The sequence below is a fragment of the Seriola aureovittata genome, chromosome 18 (assembly GCF_021018895.1).
Source record: "Seriola aureovittata isolate HTS-2021-v1 ecotype China chromosome 18, ASM2101889v1, whole genome shotgun sequence".
Taxonomy (NCBI): domain Eukaryota; kingdom Metazoa; phylum Chordata; class Actinopteri; order Carangiformes; family Carangidae; genus Seriola; species Seriola aureovittata.
In genome coordinates this window covers 22670095-22689026 of record NC_079381.1, presented here as the reverse complement: position 1 = coordinate 22689026, position 18932 = coordinate 22670095, and the positions used below count along the sequence as shown (strand labels likewise).

The window sequence follows — 18932 nt, the reverse complement described above, 5'->3', positions numbered from 1 at the left end:
ACTGAACTTTGATTAGGAGAAATAAAAGTTGTAGGTATCTTGAAATACAGTTTCTACTAGTAAGAATGTGTTGACGCCTGTAACTGACATTCTGACCAATAAGAATATTATTTTGATGATGAGAAATGTTATTAAGGATGTTTAAAGGTATAACTGTGGATCGACCAGCCTGTTTACATGTCGGCAGATATCAACAATACATGTGAGGATATCTGTTTGTCGTCATAATTGTGGTGAATCTGATCAGAACAACATGTTGGTATTAGTTTGGTGGCGTCAGTGTAAAGTGATGTGATGAGTGTGTACTGAACAAAGCTGGAACCTAAACTTTTTCATTTGGATTGTTTTTTTTGTTTTTGTTTCTTTTGTCTTTCCACAGTTTTGTAATTATCAGAAGATGAAAATAAATATAACGTCCCGACCAGGAACCAACGTCTCTGTGAGGCTCAGACTGATTATATTTCAGTGTTCGGGCTGTAAAGCAACTTTAAGATCTGTAGAGCGAGTGTGTGGTGAACAATAAAACACTCAGTCACACGTTCCTTACACAACAAACAGGAAACAGCACATTGATTCTCTTATTTGTTCAAATTTATTAGATATTCTGTTATGTTCCATTGTCTAGACCTTCTGTCACAGCTCGACAGCCGTGAAAAGAAAAAAAAAAAGGAACTAATTGTTTTACATTCACTACTAATTCCCCTGAATTTTGCCTTATCAGAAAAGAGAAAATTGAATACATTGTGAATCTTTGTCTTTCAAAAACAAAAAATAAAAGAAAACATAAAAGAAAAAAAAAAAATAAACAGTAGATTTTGCAAGTGCTTATTCATGATTACAATAAAGAAAACAGTATTTTGGACTCCATCTGTTCCCTAAGCTTCTATCCCTCCCCTCACAGTCATACCCTGGCTGGCATCACTGGTAATGCTACGAAACTGAACATCACACAGCCTGTTGTAGTTCTCCGGGGCGACTCCCGTCAGCGTCAAACTCGCTCAGGCTTTTCACTCCTCGTCGGTGAATCTGAGGTCGAGCTGAAACCAGTTTGATTTTGAGGAGGAGCCGCCCCTTTAACAGGAGTTCCCTTCTTGTCTGATGCAGTTCAAGAGCTTCTCAAAAGCACTGATGTACTGATCAAACGGAAATGGAGAATAATCGAGAGAAAAAGAAATTTAAAATAAAAAAAAAGGAAAAATGTAAAGAATACAAAAAAAAAAGAAAAAGAAAAAGAAAAAGTGTTGAGCATGCAGATCAAATCGAGTTTTAGTAAATCCACCTGTCCTCATGTAATGATGATATAACGGGTCCGCGTCATGCTTGTGCAGGTGTGAAACATGTCAGCGTTCCTGCGGGTCAGAAACGTCCTGCATAGTTTGACACATCTATTTCGTAGCTGTACATTCGTAAGCATGGATGAGGTACAGTTAAACCGTGGTATGAGCAACAACACGTGGACAGTTTGCTCCACTTCACACACACACACAGCACACTGTCCACAGAGCTGACGTCAGCTGCTCTGACAACATCACGACTTCCTTAAAGTTACTTGTAGCAGTACAGTATAATATGATAGACCTGACAACGCCTAGTAGCTGTGAATATCCCCATTCAAGTCAGTGTTTGTATGTACAGTTTGTCCACTTCTAGTTTAAAGTACACTTATAACCCTCTTTGCACCTGTCCGACACAGACCACACACAGATAGCTCACAACGAAAACCTAAGAAATTTTGGAGACACTCATACCTGATTGAATAAACAAGGTCTTAAATCGCAGCTGTAGAACTGCGCTAAGCTACGTCATGATCATAGAAAACAATCACTAAATATTTTCACCTAGAGCCCGACGGGATCCGCACAAGTTCAAAGTAAAGACGGCTAAACTCAGCTCTCGCTGCGACAGAACGGCTACAACCTCAATCAATGCAGCCACAAGAAAGAAAAAGAAAAGTTGTGTGAGCAGGATGAAGACACCACCTGTTTCCAGATCAAGGCTCGTACTAGATCACCCAACACCGATCTGCACTGTAAGAGTCAAATCTATCTAAGCTTCGCCAAAGCAGTTTCATCCTCAACTAGAACCAGTCAAGAAAAAGCTCAGACCGACCTCAAACCTTCTCCAAGCTAAGGTCGATGAAAAGCTTGAAAATTCAGTATACATGGTGAAAATAAAAAATAAAAGCTATGCACTCAGAACGCTTGTCAATCCACAGCTGCAACACACATCGCACATCTGCCTGGACCCATTCGCTCTGTCAGCTGAGAGAGGAAACGGTAGTTTGAGAGAGATATAAAAAACTGCCTTGATTCATGCACACGGCAACGCACAGACTCTCATCCTCGTTTGTTTTAGCCTAAAAAAAGAAAAAGAAGAAGAAGAAAAGCTTGTGTGGAGGCAGTGGGAGCCTCCAGTTAAAGCCCTAGCCAAGGAGAAAGGACATGCAGCGACAGCATGAAGCCGAGTTCAACAGGCTGAGCGCACACGCCTCCATATCAAGCTGAACGTTCTCGTCTCAGTCCCAAGAGTGACAGTCCTTTAAGAGTGAAGGCAGTTGATAACACAAACAAGCACACAGATGCACACGCTAACACACAGGTGTATTGTACAGACTCTCCTAGAGGGCGCTAACCCCTCCCCCCCCCCTCTAAAATCAACACAAACAATCCACTTGAGCGAAGCTGCACTGCAGCGACTACACACATGCAACGACAGTTTACTGAGGAGTTGCTGTTGTCCACATGCACTTGTGACGGAGAGCGGGAGGAGGGCCGGTGTGCATGTTGAAATGTGGGACGTGTGTGCATGTGAGGAGGGAGGGGCGGGGGGGCGGGGTAACGATAGCAAAGAATTACCTATCATGCATGAGCATTATATCTGCTTTGAACCATAAACAGACATGGGTTAGCCTCAAAACTCAAAACTGTAAAAGAAAAATAAAAACAGAAACATCAGTATTCCCAACCGACTGCCAGACAGAGGGGACAGTGAGACACGGGGGGGGGGGGGGGGGTCTAGACAAAGTTTACCAGGACGAGAATATAGACAATACTGAGGGGGGAGACACGGATTAAAGTGGAGACAGACAGTTATAATACAAGGGGGGGGGGGATACATGGTCCAATACCTGCTAAAGTCATCTGATACCAATTTTTGTGGGAATCTGTTTCGCTAAAAACAACATTCTAATTAATTTAAAAGGCTTGACTTTTCTGAGTCACGGTTTACACACCTGAATAAAAACAAAGCCCATTGTAATAATCAACTAACAATTACATATCAGGCAATTAACGTTCTGTGCAAAGAGTTTTTTTTTTCCTTTTTTCTTTTTAAATGTATGCAAAACCATGTTTTTTATTTTCGGGGTGAACAGGAGGCTTGTGATTGGGGTAGGATCTGTACAGTACTGTTAACCAATCGTGTCAAACCCCCCAATGAATCATGTGAGACAGGAAGAGAAGAGGCGACGTCAGGGCCACTTCCTCATCGTGGTGGACGTGTCTCGGATGACATCATCGTGACAGGGTTTGGTTGATTTGCCTCATTGCTCATGAGCAGCACTGGTGCCTCGAATCGGACCTGTTTTACGCAGCTGTGGGACGGAGAGAGAAGTTTAATGTTCAGTTCTGTTAAAAAAAAACAAAATTAAAAATAAAACACAGACTAGATCTGTCATGCAATAAGCCATGCACATGCAGGAAAATCAGCTGACTTCTAAAAAACGAAAAAAGGGAAAACATTTCAGCGAGGTGAGTCGTTATCTTTATCACCACGGTGATCACCACAGAAACATCAGGAGGGAAAACGAAGTGAAAGCACAGAGAGTGACGGAGCTGAAAGAAAACGTTAGTGAGTGTGAGCGAGGGCGACTGATGGGTTTATGAACAGACACTACAGACCGACCATGGCCCTGTTCTTTGTGCGTGGACAACCAGGAAGCCTGGATTTCTTTCTGGAGACGCTGTCCTTCAACCCAAACCGGCACCAGGTCCGGTTAGATTTTTTAAAGGCACATCAGATACGACTCTTTTCTTTAGAGGCTCCAGTAGAAAAAGACTAAGCAGCTCTGTGAGGCTAAATGCTAACATGCTGAGGCTGATGGGAAAATCAGTTCTGCAGGACACTGAATCTTTGAGCTGATGATGGTGCAAGATGAAAAGTAGTTACAGTTCATCCTGAGGGACACATGGATGTCTAAAAATCACAGATGTCAACCTCATGTGGCAGTAGAGGAAGAATAAGTAAATAAGTAAATAAAAAAAATCAGGGGATCACTGGAGTTAATAAGATTCACTGTCTGGGGACCATGAATGTTTGTACAAAATTTCATGTGGACAGATAATACTATTGTTGAGATATTTGACAGACATGTTGAAATGAAAATCTTATAAAAGTTTCCTAAGTTGTGAGTAAATGAGGAAGGTTCCTCGGCTTTAACTAACGAGTAACGAGCACCCGGCTCTACTCATGTCACCTTTACTCCAAAAACAACGACGCGCTGCTACTCAGGAAAACTTGACGTTCACGTCCTGGTTAAAGAACAGAGCACATGGGATGAAAAAGAAAAGGAAACACAGCAGAAGAGACGTGAAGCACAAGGAGACCTGAAAACAAACAAACAAACAAACAAACAAACAAACAAACCCAGAGATGGAAAAAGGAGTTAGACAGCAGCCGGAGAGCAGGTGGGGGGTGGGGGTGGGGGGATGAGGAGTTCATGAAAGGCGTGACGTGGCGGAGGATGAGCCATGCAGCTGCACCACTGCTCCTCTGTAGAGACTTACTCAGCCTGCCTCTAGTGTTTGACCTACAGTGACGGGCCTCTACTCGTCTGTTGCAGAGGTCCCTCGCACATCTCCCTTCTGACGCATCTGATGTGAAATTCAGGAGTAAAAAAGGGTTAATTCAAGTAGATTTAAATGTGTTGCGTCGGCTCCGGCCGTCTGCTCTGAGCAAAACACGATCATCTGTACGATTAGAATTCATCGTTCACAACAGAAATCATGTGGAATTACAATTAGAATATTTCTACTGCATTCTTTTATTTCTGCCTCGAACTCAAGCCACAGTAGAGTCCAGCTGAAGTTTGTGTGTGTGTGTGTGTGTGTGTGTGTTTAAGGAGTTAATTACCTCCTCGAGCTCTTTCTGAGTCTCCTCCTCCATCCGCCTGATGTCCTCCATGGTCAGACCAACCCATTTGTCGATCCAGCAGAACAGCTGGCGGTGGAAGTTGGTGAAAATACGCTTTTCTTGCTGCGGAGCGAAGGAAAAGAATTTAAATCTAAGTTAAAAAAGGATTAAAGATCAGAAACATGCAGGACTGAAGCAGGGGACTCGTTTCCATCTTCAGTCCATCTACCACTTCCATATTTAACAAGCAGGAGGTGTGAACTATTTTTACATAATTACAGCTGATGCACTTTTGCTTTGCTCTTGCCCTTCATTATCTCTTCTTCAACCTCAACTGTGCTTTAATTCTCTCTCTCTCCTACAGGTGCAGGAATTTTCGGTAAATAACACTGACATGCTTCTGAAAGCTTTGTCTCCCTCTGCTGTGCAAAACAGAAACAACATCCGTCACCGAAAATCACGGCAAAGCATAAACAAGCTCAAAATTCATGTTAGACATGTTGAAGTTAACAGACTTAATAAGTTATAATTTTCTTTTAAAAACTACGATTAAAACATGAAGAATAAGAAGACACTGCATTACCCTGTGGATGAAGTTTTCCACTTTGGTCTGCAGACCCCACCATCTGAACTTGACGGTGACCAGTTTGTACGCACACATGTAAGGACAGTCTGTCTTCAGCTCGTTCTTTGAGGGAGGGAAAAACACAGAGTGAAGAGCACAGGTCAGTCAAAGGTTCCAGGAGGACGGAGCGTGAACATCAGGATGTTCTCAACATCTGCTTTCTGTTCCTGTGTCAGGTACCTTCCATTCAGGGCCCAGAGGTCCTCTGTCCGTCTTGGCAGAGTGGAAAAGAGCGGGGTCTTCTTCTGGCTTATAGTCCTGAAAGAGACCGATGAGACATCAGCACCCGGCAGGAAACAAACCTGTACCTGAGCCCCACCTGTCGCCCACAGCTGCTGCAGGAGGAAACTGCTGTTGCCGTTTTGTCGACAGCAGGAAATGTGCTCAGAACTAATTCACAAGAGTCAAGTACAGACATAAAACAAAGAGTCACATCAGAGATTTTAAAGAGAAGAAAAGCCGGCTGTTTATCATCTGGATGTTTGGAACATGTAAGAAGGAAATGACCAGAGAGTTTTCCTCTGAGATCTTGTGTTTTGTTTCTGTTTCTGCAGCATTGAGAGCGTCGCACCAACTTGTTGAATGCTTTTCCTTCCTCATAAAACATTTACAAAGCTGATTTTTTGAATCTTAAATCACACAATGTTTCCATCCACGGTTGCTGCCTTACTGTCTTCTTCTTCTTCTTCACTGAACTTTTTTTGTGTGTTACAGGACGAGTTCACTATTTTTCAAAACAATACTCAGTCATCATATTTACACAGAAACAGATTTTGCTCGCTGCACTTGCTCCTCCTCGTCATTCTGGACGTTAAGTGATTCCTATGTAACGTTAAGTGATTCCTATGTAACGTTAAGTGACGGGAGGCGAAACCCACAGTGATTTTAAAGTTGATCCGAGGTTAAAATGAAGCTTCAGCAGCTGATTTCCAGTGTTCAGTACAGAATTCCCTCTTTGTGTTTCCTCAGTGTTTCCGTGCTGAGCTGTTGGGGACAGACCGTCACACACAGAGGGAGTCGTGTTGTTGCCTCATATTCACTATTTTACACAGAACAAGGTTTGTAGATGATGAATGAAGCACATGAGGAAAGGATCTCTTAATCTCCAGCAACAGAAACCTGTTGCAATATTCATATTGGCACCTGACTGTTTTTTTTTAAATCTGTGAGACTTCCCTTTAAGGCCTGAGAAAATCCTGATAAACTCATTGGATCATAAGAAAAATAGTTTTGACATGGCATAGTGTAATTTCATTAAGGCACTGAACTCCTCCACATTCTCCACAACAAGTTGAGACCCGTCAGTGCTGACTCGCTCATACTGAAGCTGTGCAGTCAAGAGTGTTCACACCCCCGCTCTCAAACACTGAAGAATCAGCAACCGCAACACTGCCTTTACACTGCAACCCCCCCCCCCCCCAACCCCAACCCCCAAATCCCCGTCCCCTGAGCTCAAGGCTCACTGTGCTGTTTTAATCTATCAGGTCTGTGGGGAAACAGTGGCGAAGACCTGGAGCAGATGGACTCTCAGATTAAGCCTCGGCCTCAACACTGATCCACTTAAGTCATTATTGTGGAGGAGCCAGTGTAAGAAACGCTGTGACCCACCTGGATGAAAATGGCTTAAAGCCTCCTTTTAGATTTTAAACCGTGGGCAACACGACGGTTCAGGTTTTTCCTAAGTGGTTTTAAACGGCAGCGGTGAGTTTTATCTATTTGTGCTATTTAACATAAAATGAGAATTTTACTTCCAACGCTCGCTCTCCTCATCAAAACCTGGCGACATAAATCAAATGTTGCCAAAGCAACTGAATTCTCAGGTTAATGCCACAGTGTTGAACCGCTCAGCAAAGACACATAATAATAATAATAATGATAATAATAATAATAATAATAATAATAATGTCATGTAACAGATAAATGAAAAGGTGCGTCTCCTGCAGACCAGCTGCTGGGAGCAGTGGGGGGGGGTTTAATGTGATTCAGGTACATTTTGAGACTCACAGTTGGAGCTGAAGGAACACTTTCTGCGATGCGTCTGCACTGCATTAGAGTCACTCACTGATTGTTAATGTTGATGGATGATCAGCTAATGACATCATCCACTCAGGCCTTAATGGTCTGATTTGCAGTCCAGGGAGAGAGCGGTCTGCGTAAGCAGAGATGAAATACTTTTATTTATTTGGCCTGCAGACGCAACAAACAGTCACACACCGAATCAGCCGGGAAAGCAGCGATTACATGCTGTTAATCAGCCAATCAATGATCATATCGACCGTCAGCAGCTGAGGATATGATCACTGACTCCTGATACTCCTGCTGATTTAAAACTGTGCAAAATGTGAAAGCTTCTGACTCAATATAAAACATGTTGTCATGACCTTCATGCATCTAGGACGTGAATAGTTGTCAAATTAGGATTTTTATTCAGTCCATACAGAACACCCCCCCCCCCCCCCGTTTTAAAACCAGCCATCATTGATCACATCTACGCAGCCTGACTTCTCATGCCGGGAGGGTCAGTCGTCATAACAACTGCCACAAGAAGAAATCAGAGGGAGGAGATTGATCCTTTAATCTGCCATGATAAGTATGGATAAATAAAAAGGCGTCTGCCTGGCTCCTCCATCAACCTGTGTGACCACACTCCTCCTCAGGGTGGAGACATCCTGCTGGAAATCTCAGGTGTCAGTTACCTGCTCATTGTGCCGCGTGCTTCACCTGTATATAATGATCACACCTGATCCACTGATTTAATACTTTCACATCTCAGTTTCGTGGTTTATAAAAATAATAAATAAATAAAAAAAAACTCACCCCAGACGCCACTTCTTCTTTGTTTGCAATATCTATGGGAACCACCTCCACAGTCCTCCACGTCTGCTCGTCCAGGTCATGGACCTGCCACCGAGAGAAAGACAAACAATTAGAGCCGTAACGTGAAAGATCACGCTGAACTCAACACGGGCAACAAGGGACATTTCTCCTCCTCAGCGACGCTCATTCAAATCTGTTGTGTGCAAATCAAATGAGATTTAAATCCAGACGCACACGGGTTTATTTGTATTGTAGCTTGTGCACGCGCATCAACCTGCTCAGCCCACGGGGCGGCGTGGAACTGGTTTTTATCTAGGTGAACTTATTTTACACGAGGTAATGTTTACTCATCATGAGGTCATGACGGTCTGTGAGAGCAGCTGTCTACAGTCTGAGGAGATAACCCTGATATCCAGAGCTCAAATCATTTGCCGATTAATCAATGAGACAAATGGAACAATAATCAGCAATATTTCAATAATCCATTATTAGAATTATTTCAGTAACTGTTTAAAACAAACATGACAAGAAATTGCTGTTTTTCTCTGTTTTATCTTGAAACATCTTTAGGTGTTGGATTGTGACACTTCGATCTTTTTAAGGGGCATATTTCATTATTTTCTGGGATTTTTCACAATAAGTGATCAATAAGTTATTGAGTATCTAAAAAGCAGATAAATAAACAACAAAAAAAATAATCATTAGTTTCAGCCCCAGTGATGTCATCAGGGTTACCTCTGCAGAAAGCCTGCGTTATAAACCGGGCGCATATAGTTTATCAGTGTAATGAAAAATGCTCTCATGTTGCATTATGGGAAATGTTGATGCAGAATGAATGATGCAGCGATTCGGGTGTGTGACTCAACCTTGGGTCTAATAATCAGATTATGCCAATTTAAGGAGAAGTCAAAATCTTAACTCAGACTTAAACGAAAATTTTAACTTGAGGTGTTTTGTGCAACGCAGCCTCCGTTTCTCACAGGTCACCTGACCACGTCCGATGGCGGTGCGACACTCATCCCTTTAAACATTAAGACTCTTCTGCTCACTTACATTTTCTACTGTTCCCATGTCAGGTTTGTGCCACGTCTCAATCTTTATCATAAAGTCGTCCTTCATGTACTCGTTCTGAAAAACAGGAAGAAATGTACAGAAATTAAAAATGAAGTTGAAGCCTTTACGCAGAAAGCAGGTATTTCTCCAGACTGACAGGTACAGCTGATCTCAGCCGGGACAAACCGGACAGAGAACAGCATGAATGGAGTTTCTCAGAGATGTACTTAAACCCTACGGCTAAATCCAATTAACCAATCAGACATTTAGACTGAAACAACACGGGCGATGCTGCACTGCTCAGCTTGAATCTATATTTAACCCTAGCAACAGTAGTTAGCGAGCAGATAAAGTACAGCATTATCAGGCTGTGAAAAACTTCAGGTAGAGAGAGAGAGAGAGAGAGAGAGAGAGAGAGAGAGAAAGATAGAGAGAGAGAGAGAGAGAGAAGATAAAAACAGAAACGTTTCTACACCATCTCGACCTAAAGGCCCAAATCAAACCAGGATTTAAAAACAGCTAAATCTATTTATTTTAATAAAACTGCAGCGATCAGAGGAACTTGTGTCAGATTAAACTTTACTGAGCTTTCAGGTGTGTTTTTACGACCAGAACTAGACGTCTCGTCAGGGCTGAACTCTGAGGGGATGGAGGGACAGGAGGGACATCTGTGTTGCAGCAGCGACTTTTGTTCAACCTCCTCTGTGGGAGCATCAACTGCTCCACACAAGAAGAATGGTTTGCAAACCGTCGAACCACAGGACACGACGGGACAAATGCCTCTTCTTAATAAATTGTCCTGTCCCTCAGAGCTTTTTTCCTTCCTTCAGTGCCTCTGTATTGACTAAAATGACTTACAGTCCTGAATACAAAAGGAAGCTGAGAGAAGCTCTTCAGAAATACGTGCAGATAAAAGTTTGGCAAAAACAACTCACCGTCACAACTGCAGAGGAAGGACAAAGGGAAACAAGAGAGAAAAAAAAAGCATCAGTATCAAAAATCAGGTTGACATTTATCATCTTAAACACTTCTAAATTGCATAGAGAAAAATATATAAAATGTATAATATGCATAAAATCTTTGAGAAGCCATGAATACCATGCAACTATGACCTTTCATGTTCATCATGCGAGCGGTGAAAAGACACAGATTATGAAGCGATTTATCCTCCAGCATGAACTTACTGGTGCGACAGTACGGGTAGGCGTTCCAGGCCTTTTCATGAAAAACTAATGCTCCCTCTGGTGCAATCATCTTCACGTACCCTGGGACTTTACTGCAGGGAGGGAGACAGAAGACAGACAGTCAGTGCATCGTCATTTCATGAGAACTACCACATCCACAGGTCTGAAGCAGTGTCACTCAAAGCCTCCAATCATCCTTCTTTGTCTTGTCTGCTTGTAATGAATCCTCCTTTTTTGCTGATGGTGGCACTGAGCTGAAGCTCTGGTCCGAAAAACAACGTACAACACCTATTTCCTGCGTCATCAAAGAAGCAGTCGTACAACACACAGAGGGCGGACAAAGTAAGAGGAAACACCTGACGGGAGCAGCCTCCGTCCTCCTACTGCTACAGGCGTATTCTGTCTGTATGTAGTTGGCATATTAGACCTTTCATTATGGAGGAAGGCCTCAAAGCTATTTCAGGACTGAGACATGAAAATATTCCTGGATTCGTTTGGCATTTGTGATCACAGATTGGAGAAACGGTGTTTGCACTGTGAAGGTGAAGCTGCGTCAGTGAAAATAGCTGCTTATTGTGGCTGTAATACATGCGGAGTAACCATCACACCTAACGTCTCCCATCAGACGGCTGCCAGTACAGTCCTGCCGTCAGATTTAACAGCTGGCAGCCGGCGCTCTGTGTGTTAACAGCTTCCTGTGGTCCAAACAAACAACGTCCAGATGGAGAAAAAACAGAAAAACAAACCCAGATCGTGTTGCTATTCCCACTGCTCCGGGTTTTTATGTGCCTTACTCACTTAGGTTACCTGTTTGGGGAGTTGGTCAAAGACAGTAACAATGCGATAAATACCTGCTTTGTGCAGAAGGTAGATATAAAAAATAAAGATTTCTAAGTAGGAGCTGTTATTTATGGCTGTCGCAAAATGGTGTTCCCTCAATTAGGAGATACAGAACGAATGTTAGTTATGCCTTTAAGCTCTGTCTCTTTAAACACTCAAATGTGTTCTTGTGAATAAACAGCCAATCAACAGCATTATTAGATCTTGGTCCAAGCATGCTGCGTGCTGATTGGCTCACTGACACCGATGAGATTTACTCATTTACTCCTGAAGTTCGATACCCAGCTCTAACCCTGGAAAAAAAAACCCCACTTCATTCCAGACTTGCCTCTTTAGATGGTATATTTTATGTGTGTATTGTCCCTTCTCCCCATCCTTCTCGTAGGGTTCGTTCTTCAGTACTTCAATTCCTTCTCCTCCTCCCGTCTCATTCTTGCTGGCCTCAGCCACAGAGTACAGCTGCCCTACTTGATACTGTGAGAAATGGGAGCAAGAGGAGAAGACACACCCTGAATATACAGCGACAACTACTGTGACAACTGCTGTGAATATTTGCTGGAATAGGCAAAGACTGAGCGAGTCCCTGAGGCCAGTGCAGGCTCTGTAGAGACGCAGTACCACTGACGGCCACAGAGAAATAGATTGTATTAAACTCTTCAAAACAAACAAAAAAAAAAAAAGCTCAAACTTGTCTTTTTAAATATGGAAATGACAAACAAGTTGACATCTAAAAGGAGAGATGTTGTCATCTTGGTGAAGACACATGTGTTTGTGAGGCTCTGTGTTGTTGCATTAGTGCGCCTTGATCCACTATTTATGAATCCATTAACAACCAAGGTGGCAGCGAGCTATAAACTCAAATCATGCTTTGATCAACCTGGAAAAAAAAAAAAAAAACTAAACAGACATCCCTGTTTTTCTGCCGTCTACGGGAAAGACATTGCAATTAATTTTCAAAATAAACTTCCTGCCTTCATTTGGACTTGGAGGCCTAATGAGGGTGCTTTTGACAGGATGTCACTGCTGATACAGTTACTGTGAAGGAATGTTAAAACTAGCTTGGCCTCTGCCTGTGTTCATTCTACAGAAAATCTTTATTTTCATGTCGAAAAGATGCATTTCTTGCTGCCAGACACTAAGTATAGAAGACTGTGAACTCGGGCCAGTGTCTGATGTCACTGGACAACAAAGTCTGCGCTCAGATGAAAACTGAACAAACTGTGGTAAACTCTTTCTACTGAGGCCAAATAGTTTAAGTATGTTCTCAAAAAAATGAGTATAAAAATGTGAGCGCTATTAAAAGCGAGATGTCACAGAGATTGAGATATTTTTAAAAGGCTGGGTCCAGTTCTCCCTGCGAACGCCACCACCAGCCTGTCACACAAATACCAGTGCTCCCTAACAAAGGCTATTCTGTCTTCGCCCCAGACTGAAGCCTGAGTGGCCGAGCCTTCTGTGTACAGGAGAAAATCATTACGAAGCTACGACCAGCTCAACATACTGTAGCTGCAATCTACATTCTTATTATCAAACAGTGACTTGTCACGTAACAATAAAGAGGATATGGAGGTAAAGATACTCACCTCTTCGACAGACACCGGCAACACTACACGGCTGAGAGAGGGGAGAGAAAGGGAGAGGTGGGGCAGGAAATGAAGAGAGAAACAAATAAGTTAAACCCATTAGTAACTAATTCATTGAAAGTGGTGTTTTCCTGTTTAATTTCCTGTGATTATTCACAGATTTAAGTTCAAATGCTCGAGCACTAAAAAGCATCACAGTCTCTGAACGCACCGTGACCAGACATGGAAAAGCAAGAAGTTGTGGGATAAACTTTTGACCCTCTTTGGGAAAAACTGAAGAGGAAAGTCCCGAATACTGAGGAGCACAACTGAAGTAGAACACTAAGACTGGCTTTGTTTTTACAGACAAGAAATACTAATATATGAAAATATGAACTGATGCAAAGGAGTTCAACAAACGGAGCTTTATCTGGATAATTGTAATATAAAGCTAATTAATAAAGATTTATATTTATCCAGTAATAGTGCAGCCCTCTAAGAAGTTAAATATTTAATGTTTTATCTTATTTAATTTCGGGTGGTTACATGTATTTCATACTGACAACCATGGTTTTAAAAACAAGTTGTTTCCCCCCCCCCCCAACACAAAATACTTGTATAAATTACAATTAAATATCTTTTACAGCAGCTGAAACTGCAGTTTAACTAGCATGCTGATTATATCTGGATATTACAGCTTCATTCACTGCACACACAAAAAGAGGACTTTTCTTCTGCTCTCTCGGGCTACACTTCCTCTTTCTCCTCTCGCAATCCACACAAATCCTCTGCTGTGATTGGCAGATTCAGGACCCCACCCTTAACCTACACACTGACTGATGAGGCGACGCAGGCTGAGAATATGGCCATCTGTCTGACAAACTCAAACCTGAGCGGGAACTTGAAACAACTTGAAAAACCACTATATGATGTTTTTATAGCCAAGAGAATTAAGAGAGAGTAGACTATTATAAAAACTGCAAGGACACAGGTCACAGGTCAGGGTGTGAGGGAACTTTTAACAGCTCAAAACAATTAATGGACAGAAAACAAATTGGCAATGATTTTTCTAATCAATTAAATGTTTGAGTCATTTTTTCCCCCAGTTTCTTGATCATGTTTTATTTAATTGTAAATTAAAAACCTTCTGGTTTGGGATGTTGGTCAGACAAATTGTAGATGTTATCTTGAGCTTTAAGAAATCGTAATACTGTTTTTATACGTTATAAAATTAACAATTACTCGAAGAATTGAGAATATAACTGCCGGGTAATGAATAATGAAAGTAGCCGTAAAGCTCCACCAACAAAACATCCTGAACATCTGCATCTCCCAGCTCTTATGTGTCATTCAACGACTTCTTTTGTTCTTCAGGAAAAAAAAAAAAAAAAAAAAAACAACTTTACGCACTATATTGTATTCTATATTAAGAATACTTCATAATATATAAATAACCTGTCACGATACATAAAACTTTCAAAGACAAAAACCAGGTTTTGGCACCGACAGTCATGTAAGTGGAGGAACAATGTAGCACAACTGTAAAAACAAAGGCAGAGTGCAGTGTTTGTGCTTTTGGCTGGCGGTGGTGTGCGGCGCGCTGCAGCTTTTGTAACAGGAGAGAAATTAACATGTTGGCTCTGGCAAATGTGCAAAAGTATCCACTGCATGAGATTTTCAAAAACGCAACAAATCGAGCAGACTGACCATGTTACAGCTGAGCAGATTTAATCCTGCGCCGTGAAGAGCTCGGAGGTTTCGCTCCAACTGAAGTTTACACACCTGTTAATTTCCCTGATTAGCATATGTCAGCACGAGATGAGAAATTAATCAGTGGAACCACGAGTGACACACCTGCTCTTCCTGTCATATTCACCATCGTCTTCTGCAGGAGATTAAAAGTCTGAAGGCCTGTGACACGCTCACACCCCTAACTACTGAAATGACACCAGTTCTCTTTAGCGTACAACTACGGATGTTAATGATTAATCAGTTATTGATTATTCACTGATAAGAAATGTATCCTGATGTGCCAGAAAAATAAACAAAAAAAAAAAACGGACCATGTGAAGTGTTTTAAACCTTAAAAATGGAGGAGAGACATGAACGACACAGAAAGCTGCTTGCTATTTGCAGCATTAGCAGTGAGTGTCAGGCGTTCATTAAACACCCAAATTAACTGTGTTTACACTCCTCAGGCGGCAGAGAGAGGGTCTGCACTGGTGTGTGTTTCGTTGTATTATGAAGGGCAAAACTGTTTGAATGGTTTAGCACCAGCTGACCAGTCACAGTTCAAGTGGCCTTGTAACCTGTAGTTACATAAGCTCCAGTGTAAATCCCAGTTCAGACATCACAGACACCTGCAGCACAGGTACCTGGATGCTAACACACAGAGGAGGTAACCAGCCTTTAGATGAGTTTTAACTATGAGCGGTCTGATTCATTTCTCTTTGCTACGACTAACAGAACTACAAAATCAACCGTGAAGTTAATCTAGAGCTCAAACGATTAGTCCAATTATTCAATTAGTCAATCAAGCGAAAAATCAATAATCTTCAACTATTTTGATAATAGGTTATTTGTTTAAACAATTTTCAAGCCAAACATTCACTGACTCCAGCCACTCAATTGTTTTACTTTGCTGCTTTTCTTTGCTTTAACTGACACTAATGTGATTATCTTTGGATTTTTGTTTGTTGATCAGACAAAGCAAGTAATTTCATTAAAACATAATGAATATTTTTCACAGTTTTCTGACAGTTTATCATGATTAATTGATAATCATCAAAAATAGCAGAGTGATCACTTAATTACACCATACTATGACTTGCAGACCTAATGCACCTAAATGTACAGCATAATGTGTGTGTCTATCATGAGCAAAGCTGGATTTCACAACAGTGATAAGAACTCTCTCTCACATTATTATGTAAGTGGTGACTTTACAGTGTGGGTTTAAGCAGGTTATCTTGTGAGTATAACTGTATTAACTGCATTGAAAACCAATTTATGTCACAAAATGTCTCTTTTACAATTGCGTTGTATTGCAAATGTATATAAAAGAAGGTTTTGTAGCCAGGTTTGCACAAGTAATCAGATTTAATTTGGTGCTGACTTAGTGATCAAATGCAGATGCTGCCTAAGAGACAGTGAACAGGATAAAAATGACTGTAAAGTTGAATCAACATCTGCCAGTAAACAAAAACAAACACTTTAACTTTGTCTAACTGTCACTTACTGCCAGGCTTTGAATAGTGTACAGTTCAGTTTATGGCTGACAAAATCATACTGAAGCATCACTAATAACACAATCATACAGGTGACCGTGGTGGTATGACAGAGCTCTCTCCTAGATGCCTTTCACTTCTATTTGGACACACTGAGGAAATGAAATTGGCAAAGCTGATCGTGAACAGGCTTTTGTCTTTGTGAGTAAGATATAGGCTATAGGCAACTGATCAACATCTTTTCCATTCACATTTTTTTCCTTCTATATGTGATAATCTCCTTGTAAACAAGATTCCTGCTATAAACTGACTGTTGCTATTGAATCAAAATATGCAAAGCTGTTGCTGTTGTCATGAATTTTACCGCTGGAACTTGTAAGGACATGATTTGGTCTGTTTCCTTATTGATTTTACTTTGAGTGAGATAGTTCATAAAGAGCTACAGGAATGAGTCTTAAAACCTGGAGATAAGTCTAATGTCTAATTACTGGATATTACTGTGTAAAAGTGTTAAGTTAAAGCATGTTGGAACTGTGCTACACAAATACAGTTAGTGTTATTATTACGACAGTTCTTATGTTGCTTTTATTTATTCTTTTGTAAAGCATTCTGCAACCTAGGTTTTCAAAGGTGCTATACTTAAATAATTGTGTACTGACTTAGTTACAGCTACTTTCTGAGACGTACAGTATAAATGGGAAAGTTTTGTAAGACTTTTGGACCCCACTGTACGTCTTATAGAGGAGAATAAATGGTATGCAATTGATACCTTAGATTAAACTCTGAGATAAATGTTGCTCCATCTACCTGCTGTCTGAAAAGCATGCAGTGTTGAGCAGTGCTCCTGCTGTAGTCTTGATCAAGCCTTCTTTTTAAAATTGATACCAACAAAACTGATCCATCACACATTAGACCACATCCTGGGAACATGAAACGTCTTCTTGTTGCTTCAGTATTTACATCTCTGCCCTGCTGCATTTGCATAGTTAAACATCTCTCCTAACAAACATTTGTTATTTACAACTGAAATCTGATTTGTGTTGCATGTGATTGACAGAATAAGAAATGCTAATGTTATGACAAAATTATTTGGAGGTCATTAAAATATCATCCGAAGTGGCTTGTTAATTAATGTTTTTATCTTATAAATCATGACATATTTCTCTCCCTTATATCATAGTATTTCAACGGCTTTTAACAGTAAGAAATTTCGGTATCGATATTGATATCCTGGTGCTGGTATTACTTGATACTGAAACCAGATTTGTGCTATAGATCACGGTAACAACAGGTACCGTTATCTGGAGCAGATATACGTTAGCCACATAATGAAAGCTAGCTTTACTGAAAAAAAAAGTATATAAAACCGCACAATCCCAATGTAAGTGATTTAATTACCGCGGCAGCATTACTCTAGTGTTAGTCTTAGCCGCCCAGTTAAAGGGCTAACTGTCTAATGCTAACGCCAACAAAGTAACAGCAAAGTAGTTAGTCCTTCCATAACCTCACGCTAGCTTGAAGGGTACAATTGCTATGTGGTATGGGCCGATATTTGAGGATAATTCCTGCCGAACCATTTAATAACGCCAAGGTTACGTGTAGTTTAACTACCGATTAGGTTATAACTTAGCAGTAAATGTTAAATGTGTGCATAACAGATGAACTCCGTGGTCTGAAAATTGTCATGCTAGCAGCTAGCCGGCTGCTACAGCTAACTTAGCTAGCTAGCATTAATGGTAAATCCGACGGAGAAGGAACCTTAATCTGTCACTCACGGGAGCGAAGCTTCACATTACGGCACTTTATGGGTATTACACGCCGCTAACCGGCCACCGGGCGATATACATAACCATCAAAGTCATGTTACCAAGCTGAATGCGCAGATTGTTTACGTGTAACCAGCGCTGTCTTTTTATGTAACTCATTTTCATTAAGAAGCTAATTATCCCCTCTGCTGCTACAACTCAGGCTAACGTTAGCTCGCCCTAGCAACGCCTAAAAAAGACCGGTGTGTCCCGTTATCCACGTCCCGATCCACCCTGCTCAAAGCTGCCTTTTTACGGGCTGCGGGGATGTAAAATCAAGCGAACGACAGCAGTACACGAAACACACATGTTTACGCTTCAGTAATGAGCTCTCGGACGGATGAAAATGACACTCTAAATGCGCTAAAAGGCAATTTTTTAAAAGCACTTCAGACTCACTATTCCTTGATGAGCACCATCTTCGTCACCCGGGCTGCGGCTGCGCAGTGGGTGTCGACACCAGATAGAATTATAAACAAGATTGTCCCGCCCCCTGGACGAATCTGATTGGCTGAAAAATCCACACCATTGTTCATAATACACCATGTATGTACTGTATTACAGTGTTTGACTGTATTATGTATTATAACATATTGACCCAAACTGTGATTTACAATGGTCAACTGGTAGTGGCAGTAGTTATATTATATTATATATATATATATATATATATTTATCCAAGTACTGCA

At 41.2% G+C, this 18932-nt stretch overlaps 1 protein-coding gene across 1 annotated transcript; it reads right to left on the bottom strand.

Annotated features, from left to right (window-relative positions):
* Window positions 1-569: 569 nt before the first annotated feature.
* Window positions 570-18679, bottom strand: pitpnb (phosphatidylinositol transfer protein, beta). Its single transcript, XM_056403968.1, has 12 exons — window positions 18643-18679; window positions 13233-13263; window positions 11978-12123; window positions 10810-10901; window positions 10561-10568; window positions 9626-9700; window positions 8573-8656; window positions 5936-6013; window positions 5714-5818; window positions 5131-5253; window positions 4785-4871; window positions 570-3592 (listed from the first exon to the last, which is right to left on the bottom strand). The coding sequence occupies exons 1-11, from the start codon at window positions 18660-18662 to the stop codon at window positions 4824-4826; spliced, it is 810 nt and encodes a 269-aa protein (XP_056259943.1). The 5' UTR covers window positions 18663-18679; the 3' UTR covers window positions 570-3592; window positions 4785-4823.
* Between the last annotated feature and the right edge of the window lie 253 nt (window positions 18680-18932).

Coding starts and splice junctions, on each gene's coding strand:
- pitpnb (XM_056403968.1), bottom strand. CDS start 18,662: ATGGTGCTCATCAAGGAATA. Junction 10,902..11,977: donor AAAATATACCATCTAAAGAG/GCAAGTCTGGAA, acceptor CCCTCCCTGCAG/TAAAGTCCCAGGGTACGTGA. Junction 4,872..5,130: donor CTCAGAAAGAGCTCGAGGAG/GTAATTAACTCC, acceptor ATTTCACATCAG/ATGCGTCAGAAGGGAGATGT.